The 12,626-nt window shown below is 44.9% G+C and overlaps 1 protein-coding gene across 1 annotated transcript in view; it reads left to right on the top strand.

Moving 5' to 3' along the window:
* The window catches only part of LOC144177755 (salivary peroxidase/catechol oxidase-like), a 280,303-nt gene that overhangs the window by 138,851 nt on the left and 128,826 nt on the right, over positions 1–12,626 (top strand). The window contains exon 7 of the mRNA XM_077705328.1: positions 9,751–9,921. Coding sequence (XP_077561454.1) covers positions 9,751–9,921 — 171 coding nt within the window. The remainder of the gene's footprint in view (positions 1–9,750; positions 9,922–12,626) is intronic.

Below are 12,626 nucleotides of genomic sequence, written 5' to 3' on the forward strand. Positions count from 1 at the left end.
TTAATCTGTCTGCTTTTCTTCGTTCCTTTAAAAGCACTCTTTAATTCTGCTAAATCATGTACCAAACAGCTCGCCTTTGTATCTAATTTCAATTTTCTGCGGTTTTTCTTGGTTCTTGCGATTCGCAGACCAATACATACATTGACGTACACGAGAGCTAAGAAGCTTTCCATTGATGCGAATGAAGGAGACAAGCAATGTCTTGAACTTGCGTATGCATTTTAATATAAATTTACGAAACGTGAACTTACTAAGGGTGTCATATGTATTCAACGAAAGTTTTGAAGCTGTTTACACCGAACAGTTTTTTTTTATAAAATTAAATATTATCGATATTTTCCGAGCACAAAAATGCAGAAATCAAACTCATGTCATCTGGTAGTCATTGCCTGTTGTAGGGATGTAAAATTGCGATGTTTTCAAACTGAATCGGATGCGACTATTAGAGAAACTGGTTTGTAATGACAGATGAAACACCAAAAAAACGTTTTTCACTATATTAAGTAATTTTTCCAAGCTTACAACGCTCTTTGCAAGCGTTACTGTCGGAAATGCATTTAATGTGAAAGCAAAAACAAAAGAAAAAACGGATAGTGCATTTCTGTTTCCCTGTGGGCTAATCGGCGGCACTTTGAGTGTGGCAGTCATGATTTGTGTACCGGTCCGGACAGGTCCAACAAACTCCGGCAGTAAAGAATAATCGTTCAAAACCGAAAAGTCGGACATATTGCTTGTAAAATTCTCCATTTACATATGGACCGAAAAACGTGTACTATCTGATTAATACTCCAATGCGTTATTGTCACATCCCTGCTTTTAGGCCATCTGTGTTTTTTACTCATAATCTTTCTTTTCTTCGCATGCTAAAAGGCGTTGGCGTTCTTGTTTCAGAAATCTCTGGGGCTTTTGGCCTTCTACGTTTTACAGTAGTTGCTCCAAATAGGCCTGTATGTACTGTTCTCCTAACCAGTGTAAAATCAATGCTATCTTTAGGCAATAGCACTGCATTATTGTGTTGAATTACGAACTACCCCGTTTTATAGGGAATAGCAGCGAAGGGGACAGTAATTTGGTTGTAATATTGTCTTAAAAACGGCTCTTATTTTTTATCAGTAACGAAAAACAGTATTGCGAAACTTGCACAACATTCGTCTTATAGGCAGGTTTTATTCTGCATGCTACCAATGAGGTCCATTAGAGTTTGTAATCATAAAGAGCTAGTGTCTAGAGAGCTAGAGCTGTAATTTTGTGATACAACTTCTGGTGATTTCTGCCTATGTCTCTAGTTATAACTTAAGCCGCAAAAACTAGATAACACACAAAAAAGAAGGGCAAAACAAGAATTGATCGGCGAACATTTTATTTCGCGCATACACGCCTCAATATTTGTGTGCGTGCGAAATTAGAAGTGGCAATCAGCTACGTAATACACAAATCCGCCCCACATCCCCTGCGAGTCTAAGTATACGCACGCTGAAGAGGGAAAAATATCCCGAGCTTGGTACCCTGTCTCAACGGTGACTTCAACGGGGTTGTAAATCACCTAGGTTGAAATAAGGTTCCGTAAATAAAAAAATAATATCCGTCTGAGATGCAGCACAACAGATACCGAGGAGAGTTGCAGGGATTTCTCTAAAAACTTTTCGGTTGCAGAGAAATTGTTCCTGTTCGGGATGTCGCACTCAGGCCAGATCTCAAATTCTCCTTTTCAGGACCTCCTCTTCTGCACACAGGGTAATAGAAGTGTCGCTCGCAGGGGTCATTTTTCTTCTTAGTAGAAAATACTCCCAAAAGCCGATGGCCTACCCGGCATCTATTTTCGCACACTCTTATATCCACGCTTAATTGCAGGATATAAGCGCGGATCAAAGCATGTCCAATGGGATATGAAGAATCCTTTTTTTTTTAAATTATGGCATCTGAAACAAACCCAGCAATGACAATTCTGGTGCTGCGTCCTATCTTTTCTATCGGCCAATTTCTGAAGTGGAATACAGGGCTTGTGCACTAGGGCAGTAGCAATCCGGGCTTCATCCCAGTCGAAAATGGCGACAGGAAAAATTCCTGCAGTTTGTCGTATTTTTGCGCGTCATACTGTCGCGTTGTCGTGTTGTTATGTTGTGATTCTGGTAGCCGGCTATGTCACGACAGCATGATGGCTGTCGTAGCGACAGGCGTTTCTGTTTTGTCTACAGGAGGGTTTGTCATTGACAAATTTGGCTTTTTCGTTACAACATAAATGCCTGTCGTAACAACAGATTGATTAATCGTAACAGCAGGGCTTCTGTTGTCACAACAGAGTTTCTTGTCGTAGAGCAGGGGTTCTCAAGCATGTTGATCCCAGGGAACCCTGCTGAGTTCCGTTAAGTGCCAAGGAACCCCGCCCTCCTCCCGCCATTTTTCATTTCGTTCATGCCACATTAACGCGCAATAAATTGAAAAGCAAGCAAGGGTATCGTTTTTTTTTCCCCGTCGACTTTCCGCGAATGCGTACCCTAGCGGCACCTATCTCCAAACAGGAGAAATGCGCATGGGGGTAATATAAGACCGAGATTCAAGTGCAATAGTTTAACCACGTGGCCCGTTTTCGGAGTCTGGCTGGCTACAAGCTGCTGGCGAGATTTATTGCGCAGCTCGCGCGTTTCTGTTATGCGCCGAGATGTGCTTACTGACACTCGGGCGTGAGTAATGGAGGTTCCTTAGATCGATCGCACCTCAAGTTCACCATATAAGTTCACCACCTTTGCGACTGCGGAACCAGGGAAAATTTTTCAGTGGCTCGCGGAACCCTGAGGAGGGGCCTGCGGAACCCCAAGGTTCCACGGAACCCACTTTGAGAAACCATGTCGTAGAGCATAAATTCTTGTTGGGTTTCTGTTGTATTTCTGCCGTCATTTTGTACTGGAATATTCGTCTGTACTTATCTTACGGAAATAGTATTAAAGAGAACGCCACGGAAACCCTCTTGCTAGCAAGTTTTGGTACTGTGCCACAAAGCCAACGATTTTGTTATGAACCAAATTATTCGCTGCGGTTACTACAAATTGTCGTTACTATTCCTGCCTCCCGTGCATTTTTATTTCGTCAGAATGATTTTTGTCAGGCTACTGCTCATTGTGTGACAATATTCGTTGTTGTTATACCGAAACATTTACCGTAGAAAACAGTCAAACATGATTCCCAGTAAAATACAGACACTATTACAAACTTGATTTTCTATAACAGAATTAGGGTGGATCTGGGTAGAAGAAAATGTCGAGTTTTAGCTGAATACGACAGACCCTAAACGCGATGCCCCACTGTGCAGAATAAGAGGGGCTGGTGGGGCAAAGAAAGTATACCGGGCTTATTTCTTGCCAAACATGGAACCGTACAATTGGTAATCACTCGAACCTACCTGAAGCACCGCACTTCGGTTCAGGAATCGAGGCCTCAAGACTCAGGAAGCAAGGTAGCGCGAAGTCATTATTGTTATCTATGTGGTCATGGCAATCTACAAGTGAACCATTCATATCCGCGCCAAAGGCAATCTATGAGTTGCCGTAAGGTGGCAAAATAGCTCAAAAAAAGACGTGCACAGCTCCCCTTTACCAACTTTATAAATAAGTTCAAAAACGTCGAAACACAGACTACACACTTATTTTCGCGCAATATAAATTCAAGGTTGTAAAAAATGTCTGACGATTACGATACTCCCTACTGCAAAATTTGTGCGCAGCGCGAACTGCAGTTTTTTCGGTCAAGGCGCATAGCTGCAGTGCCCCAGGAAGTGATCGCGTGGTTAGCGAACCGGCGGCGGCGCGCGCTACTCTGCCGTTTTCTCTCAGCGCGTGGGAGCCGCCGAGCATGTTGTTGGAAATCGTGTTTGAACTTTCCGTGCAAATGTCGCGTGGATCGGGTGAGCCACGCAACGAGGAGGACGATGAAGGATCCGAAGTACCGAGACGCGCAGCTCGGAGCACGTGCTCGGCTTCTGTGATTTTTGTGAACTTGAAAGAACAAGAAGCTTGCTTTCATGGCTGTCTCGTTCTGCGTTTCCTTTCTCGGGCGCCACATACTCCGAGGGCGGTTTTCACAGACGTGCCCGGCGCGGGCTCGGCATACTTCCCTCCCCCTCACACTTTCGGAGGAGCGTCTCACGCCGTCTGGGCAAGCCGCCCTTCCCCTAACAATTTCGCGACACTCTCCTCCGTTTTCTTTCAGTCTTCTGTCTTCCCATTGTTCGCTCGGTCACGACGCCGCCACCAACCACAGTAGTGGCTGTCAAAGCGGTGCGCAATAAAGTTTAAGTGACGAACCCCGTAAATATATCCTTGCATACGTTGACAGGAACTTACGCTGAATTTTTTATAGGGCTGTGTTTGAGCCTCGACCAGCAAACAGAGCTCCAGAAGCCATAGAATACGAACAAAACGATTGGTTACGCAGCAGCGCTGCATGCCAAAAGGTAAAGGAATTTATCGAAAAGAAAACCAAAAGGAAAATCCACCAGCAAGCGTAATTTGTTAAACCTCGGGGTGCCACCAGAACGCCCATGGGAGGTGCTGGGGGGGGGGGGGGGGGGGGGACTGTTTTTGGTTTGCGTGCGATGCCGGGTTGCTCATCAAGATCAGCTTATGAGCTCTGCACTGCTCTTTGTCCATGTGACAGCTTAGCTTTCGTTAGGGACCATAGTGCGTCCTCATACAGCATTAAAAACACCATGCGAACTTTTCTATCAGTTGAAGTCCCTGAATTCCACTTGGAAGGCTACTAGGACAGTTGCAAGTTGGGCGCAACTGTCCTCGTGATTAAGTAAGAACACGTACCAACTCCAGCGCCTGTCCAGTGGTTGATCTTCCTGCCTGTCCCGTCGTTCGCGCTGTGATTTAGTATGAAGACTACTAGGGCCGGGGCAAGAAAGCGCATAAGGGCAGATGTAAATGTAAATCGGCGCCCCATCGTGGTGTCCCGCGAAGATTGCATATCGCCGCGAACAAACACCAAAGGCACTTACCTCACTGTAAAGCTTCACTAGCGTAACGTCCATAGTGATCCACACTTGACCCCTTCCAACCTCCCCTTTCCAACTAGGCGTTGCAGCATTCTGCTCCAAAATTATTTCGCTACAAGTATTTACGTACCTCCCTCCACAGTAACTTGGCTACAGTGAAGAACTCTGTTCGCAGCAAGGCTCATAGAGGTACCGCAAAATTGTTGGAAATACCGAACTTTTGGGAAATATTCCGCGCAGCACCGTTTGAAGCCGTGAGTGTTGTTGATGGCGAATTGAGTTGGGGGGGGGGGGGGGGTAGGGATGGAAGAAACAACGGGATTCTGTTCTTTTTGTACCGGTGTGAGGTCAAGGTCATACGACTCAGCCATTTTTCACAACGTAGGCCAGCTGAAAAAAGTGCACAAGTCGCCAACAGGCACTGTCCAACGATATCGTTCTCAAAAGAACATTTCAGTGGATTTTTCTCATTGCATTTATGGCGAACCCGACCTTAGTCGTGAACCTGGCTATCACTCTTCCAACTTTCCAAGGGTTAATGGACCTTGTCACGGAGAATTGCCTTTCTCTTTTGCTTGTACGCCCTTTTGCCTTTCTATTACCATTCTCAAGTGGCGCAAAGGAACACATCCAGCCCCTGTTGTCTCACCGAGTACTGTTTATCAACCACAGCGCAAAGTGCGAATTCAGCAATAACGAGTTTTATTTCGCCTGCAACCGTGCGGACAAGAACTGAACTCGCCCCCCGATTTGGACCGCTGATGCCATTGTAGATGTTCTGCAGTGGTCTACCATTTTCAAGCTGTATACTTTTCTTGAACTGCTAAAGTTTTACAGCCATTTCATCCACTTTTGGCCACCTCAACGGCTGCCGCTGACCGGCAGGTTCATGAGCAACAAACTAGAAGCATCTCCACTCACAAAATTTTTTTCCGACTCATAAAATACTGAGAATTTAAGCCAGGCAGTCCTGATTGCAAATCAAAACAATAACCTCTGCCACAAGTGTTTGCCTAACAAGAGAGGCATATTGAAAATTTGTTATTCATGGTTTCTGGCATGTCTTAGCGCACAAGGAGAGGAGGCAATTTTTATGGTTTGCAGATAACGCCACTAGGGGCAACACAAAATAAGCAAACATGACATTACTGCTCCACAATCGCAACAACGCGCCGTGTGGTCGATTTACACGGCGGGTCGACCTCCAGACGTACCTCTCAATATATCTGGAGGATTACTCACCACCGACGGGGTGTTTTCCCCATTTTAAGAGAGCACTCAAGAATTTATATTGCATGATTTCCTTTGAAGGACCATCACATTCGCCTATTCATTTGTTCAAAGCTGTCGCTGTAATTGGTATCGCCTTAAGTAAGCGTACGTGATCTGGGGCGGTATTCTCGTAACTGTCCCTTTTGAAAACGTCGCTTTTGCGTCCCTTTCATCGTGACAACTTCCGGTTAACAAGTGGACGTTGGCAGCATGAAGCAAGATTAGCAGTAGGTTTGCCGCGCTTGCGTTACGTCACTTCCGGTTGTTGGCTTTCAGCCAATCAGGGCTCGCCAAAAGGGACACTTTTGAAAGGGACGCAAAAGGGACAAAACTCGAGAATACCGCCCCTGTTGTGCACACAGTATGTATGGACGTACGCATCAAATTTTGCTTACATTCGACCATCATATTATATACTGTACAGACATATGGGGGTGTTACAGCAGGTAATACAGTTTGACGAAAATAAACTAGTTACATTGGTGTTCTCTAAGACATAGGAGGCGTCCGAATAAGCATCGTGACCTGTAAACGTGCACCTGAAAGGGATAGTGAAGTGTATATGTAAAGATTCTGTTTTTGCTTGCATTCCGCAGACTGGCTCAAATAAACACTCTTCATCGCTTTCTTCTTGGTAAGGCGATATTTATTTTATAAAGCCCGAAAGGAGAAAAAACTACCATGAGCCCTCTGAGGAGGCCGCACAAACAAGAGCAGTGGCGTGCACGAGGTGCCGATGTGATTGGACGATGACCAACATTAGAATTCAAAGCCGTTTCGCTTCCGTTTGTGTGTAACAACATGCTTGGCATCCGACATTATCATTGGCTGAGCATTCTCGTTATCTTTGTAATCGGCACACCCCACTACGGCAATGTTCTTGGCTCTAAAATGCGCCAGATAAGCCTGCAGGTAGAGCTTGGAATCGCACCGATCTCTAGCACAGGCGTGCACAGTGGATGAACACCCTCCGCGTCACCAGAGACCGACAAATGCGCTGCGCTTTTCTCCGGCCTTTGTAACTTGCATGGCTCATGCCTGCATCGTGAAGGGCCTGTTCCCACCAGGCCAAGGGTTTGATGATTCCAAACTGTGCCTGCAAGCAGTAGATATTTATAGCAATACCACAACGAGAACTGGCCAGCGCGTCAGTGTTAGTCTGCTCGCGTTCTGCGAAATCGCTGGTGCAGTAACGAACGCTACAGCGCAAAAATGGAGAATTCACTAAAGAAAACATGGTCCAAAAACAAATAAATTGACTTTAAAAAATCTGCGCGATCGGAGATTGGAACTCGCAAATTGCAAAAGTGCTCAGACCACTTGGCCATACGCCAGAGCGGCTGGGGACCGAAATATAAAGTATTTATTGCTTAGCCTGTTTACTTTTAGAATCCCATGCAGCCTAGATGACTATTGCTTAAATAACGCTCGCGCAGTAAGCGTCCACTATATCCTGCCAAAAATATCTCATCTCTAGCGACTGCCTTTCTTAGGCAAAAAAAGCTCTCGCAAATTCTCGTCAGGCTCCTGACCGCTGTTCTCGTTCACCCAGCCCAAAAATGCTTCACGCACCTCATTTCCCGCTGCACAATAAAATTCCTGGTTGATTTTAATTCCCTAGTATTTATATTACCTTCGCTGACTCTTGCCCCCCCCCCCCTTGATTTGCCTTAGATTTTTTACAAGCCTACCCGCGTGCAAATCGTCACATGCGCGTTTGTGTGGAGCTACTTGGACTTAGAGCTGATACGGCCTACAAATTAACATATTAAAGGTATTAAAGGGACATTCTCCCAGACACAAACGTGTCGTGGCACAAGTTTCAATTAAGCGAACGAATTGCGACGACTCGCCGGCGGCCGGCCGACTACACGCTTTGTTGACTGATTCTGTAGCATAGTAGGCGAGCCGTGCAGTTGGGCAGTCAAGCCAAGCCATTTCGTTTGAACGTCGTAGGAAACGTCATAGGACATCAGCAAGGAGGATGCAGAGAGGAGAACAGCATTTCGAATTGATTTTTCTGCTCAAAATCGCGCAAATGCAGCGAGAGTGGTTAAAACATGACCTAGAGATTCCAGACTACAATTTCCGCAAGTAATCCAGCAATGTTTACAAATCACTTCAGTGTCCCTCTAAGCCCAGGGCTGATATGAAAGGTGCAAAACGCAGCTGCGCAACGTGTCCGGAGTACGCGCCCAGCCAGTCATATGGGTTTTTTGACGAAAGATGGGACAGGTGTGTCCGGTCGACATCTTTCATTTTGAAGAAAATTTTACTATAGCCCCTTGGGCAAACGGCAAAAAAGATATTCAAAAAAATTCAGAAAAAAATTTGCGTACCTGAAAAAAATTTCCAAAGCCGGTTAGGATGGCAGGCGTGTTGGACGAGTCGGGCGAAATTCGAAACTGTTACAGCTATAAAACGCAAACAATTGCAGCTAGTGCCGCAGGTTTTTTCTTTTTTGCTAAAGCGAAGCTTTAGTGTCCTCCCTGATGCCGTTGTACGCCAATACGCCCTGTAGGAAAGTTAACTTTCTCGGACAAAGATGATGAATCATCCTGGCTCAAGAGAAAGGCAAGAAACGCTTCCCGTGGCCGGAAAGGAATTTGGGTCCCTCGCGTTATCAAGCCGTCGTCTAACCGACTGCTTCATTTCTACATGGTCGAAGCGAACGATAAGCAGCAGGTACCGATTAGCGCCGTACACCCCGAACCCAAATTAGTCCTACGGAGTGCACACCCGAGCGTTGCTGTGGATATTCTGGAAATGCGTGCGTACCTCCAGAGTACCACGTACTCGAAGTGTGGGACTGGCCAACCAAATAATCCATCACGAGAAAGCTTCGCGTACAACCCTCGAAGTCTTTGGACGGAGGGGTACATGATTTTTTCAAGAAAAAGACTTCTTTATTAAAAAAGTGGGAACTTGACCCGTTCTGAAAAATTGCGAAAATGTGGGGCTGTATGTTTTTTTTGCATCTAGACAAGCTAAGGAGTTCAACTTTTTTAATTTTCTTTCTTTATCATTTTTTTCTTGTGCCAATTGAAGTTTGTGTAGGAAAAATGGTTGATTATAAAAAATGCGCTTCGTTGCAGGTTAGTCGCGCATTTTGGTCCAAGTTGAAAATCAGTATAAAAGAAAAGCTATCTTCGATTGTTTCACAATTTCACGAATTAAACCCGAATTTGTTATCTATCACAGACTTGAAAAACACGTTGCACTATTTTTGTTGTTTTGTAGCTATAGAAGACTAAATATGACCTTGTAGCTGTATTGTCAATATACATTACAGCGGTCTGTAGAAGACGTCGCACTGCAAAGTAAGGCGAGAAATGGCCAGTAGAGCTGAAAAATTATGAAACTGAAATGGAGGAGACCATGCTTTCTTGATCCCGTATTTTCCATGTAAGCCGTTTATCCAAGTGAGTAGATTTTGGTTTTGAACTTTGCTGACCTTGAAACATGCATGTTATTTTTGGATACAGGGCTCACGCTTCCTAGGGCAAGTATTGATGGGGGACCACTGCCAAGCCCAAGAAAAGTGTCCCTGGCTTTGAGTCCAGACGCTGACGTGCCTGACCAAATAAGTACACTCATGCTGATGCAGTTCGCCCAGTTCATCGATCACGACCTGACCCTGACAGGAGTGTCACGATGTGAGTGGTACCTACTGGTGGCTCTTAATTCCCTTGCGACCTATTTTTATGCTCTCTTTGCTGCGAAAGAAAGGTTCTATCCATGAAAGTGTGCGTTACTTGAAGTCAATACGCTCAAAGGAAATTGCAAACCAGGTGGCATATCTCCGAATTAAACGTCTTGACTAGAGGGCTGTTGAATTGAAGTGCCAAAACTTCATAATGCTGCCAATACTATCAAACTGTATACCACTGCATGCTCACACGCTAAATAACAGTGTCGGTGATTATAACCCCCCCCCCCACCACTTAGTTTAATTACAGAATATGGCGTGGAAAAACACAAGCCAGGAGTAAACCACAGTGCGCAAAGCAAGGATTAGGAATTTAACCACTAAGCGGCTCTAAAACAAAGTTCAGAAAGGCCCTTGAAAGCGAGAGTGAGTGATGATTATACTCCACCATCCTGGCATGTTTGGGCGTATTCTAAGGATGAGGTGAGGCTGAAGGATGTTCCAGAGAAGCGGAGCTTTCCGCGACATTTCAGGCACTGCGATAGCGCTGCCTTTTAGAAGGCGCCGTTGCATTGTTCTCGTGTCATCGGAACAGAATCTCGCGTTTACCCGAGAACGCGAGCAGAATATCATTCGATCATTCGCCGCGACCAAAACCCCAAATCAAGCACACGCATTACGCGCTTTGTTGTCGACATTTTTGGTACGCAAGTGCTGTGTCGTACACACTCACTGCGAAGCTTCCAAGAACAGGATTTTTTTTTAAGAATGCCGCCATGCGGTATTTTTTTTTTTTTCACCGCGCGCGACGCTATGGAAGCTAGGAAAGTGCTTCATTCCGGAAACAGAGGGGAATATTTTTGGCGCCCAGTCTTGACTGAGTGGTTGGAACCGCGGATCTCAGGATGTTACAGCGTGAGGTATGGCGTGTTGCTTATCATTTTCTTTCTTGTACCTACTTATATTCATTCTTGTTTTTTTTCTTATTTATTTTTCTGAGAGACCATTTTGTGTTTTAGCAGACAAGGTATAGTTTTGTAAATATTTCCGCTAGGTTCCCCAAACGCCTGCCCGAACGATTAGGTTTTATGCTAGGCTAAGTTGTTCTGAAGTGCTTTCGTTCCACGTGATCTGAGTGCGCACGTGCTCAATTTAGTTCCTCAGGACGTCGCCGGTGAAGTGAACGGATACGTATTGCTGCTGGGTTGGCGTGTTCGCATTCATGTTATGTTACACAGCCGCACTTTAGCTTGCCTCCTTGAGCGCAGCCTTACTCCATGCCGATTGGTACTTCATTACATTCCATTAGACAATCTGACAGCTTAGCAAGCAATGATCAAACCAGGCTGGAGCGATGGAAAAAAATAAGGATGTAATTTGTAAGGGAATTTCCAGCTGAGCAACAAGTGTTGACGAATTCTTAATGAATGACATATATTTACCCTAGTTCATCATTTTACTAATGAGTTAATTAACAAAATATCATAGCCGACACTTAAGACTAAGTTTATATCTGCCGAGAACACTTATGAATCCTGTATAAATTTCGTCTGACGCACGTAGCCGTGAAGGATGCAAACGCAGCAACGAAAATTAGGTCACCGTCACAAGGTTCCAGTGCATCCGATTGAGAGCAACAAACACCAGCCTTAAAGGCTCTCTTCCTCACCGTCGCCTACTTGGCGGTGCAGCAATGCGAGCGCTCACTTCTGTTTGGCTAAACCAGTATTCATGGACGCCACTTCCCAGCAAAATTAGTTTTTTTGCTTGTCATATACCTTAAAGGGTACATGCAGAAAAAAACACAATTTTGGTTTATTCGAAAGATTGCTTCGTTCGAATCATACTAACACCACTTTTAACGGAAACCTCGATCAAATAAGCTATATAGTTCGAAAAAAAAATGGAATGGCCATGCGACTCACTAGCGCATTTCCCGCACTAGAACCTATGACGTAATGTTCACAGCTTTGTGATTGGCTGAAGCCGGCATAAGCAAACGTAAGTTAGGCAGGGCTTATAAGCTTGAAGAGCGAGCTATTATCCCTTAAATGGAATGCGTAGTCATTTTATAGCAGTAAGAATGGTGAGGTAAACAGTAGAAGCAACGAAAGTACACGTAAACATAAAAGCCCCAGTGCGTACTGCTGTTGGTACTGCGCGCAATATGCTTGTTATAGCTGCACAGAAATCTGCCGCTTTGGGGTTGTCGGACGCGAAACTGGGAGATTGACGTGAGCGACATTGTCTGACGTAACCCTGTTTTTCGAGCATACCCAGTGTTTCACGAAATGATTACTTCCAACCGCAACAAAAATAAGACAGATGAAAATACGGGCAGAAACAACGCCAAGGCGGAAAGGGGTCCTGCACAGTATGGTGGCGCAATCTAGGAGGACTGACAGTAAGCGAAACGTACCGGAGTCCTCTGCAGACTAAACGGCGTACTAGCGTTCGCTTGGAGACGAGTCCTTGTTGTGTCATCGTGCCCGTCACGAAACATACGATTTGGCAAGACAATAACATTTTTAACTTAAATTGAATTATTTTTCAGGGAATAAATCATTGTTTCCTGCCGTAAAAGCGCTGAGTGCACTATTAAACACAAAATCTTGCGAATAAAACCAGCATGTATTTGGTCTGCATGGCCCCTTTAAAAAGCCGAAAAGGGGCCATGCAGACAAAATGCATTCCTTAAATTCGTTACTTTTG

The sequence above is a fragment of the Haemaphysalis longicornis genome, unplaced genomic scaffold (assembly GCF_048455015.1).
Source record: "Haemaphysalis longicornis isolate Haplotype H1 unplaced genomic scaffold, Haemaphysalis longicornis Haplotype H1 scaffold_1, whole genome shotgun sequence".
NCBI lineage: Eukaryota > Metazoa > Arthropoda > Arachnida > Ixodida > Ixodidae > Haemaphysalis > Haemaphysalis longicornis.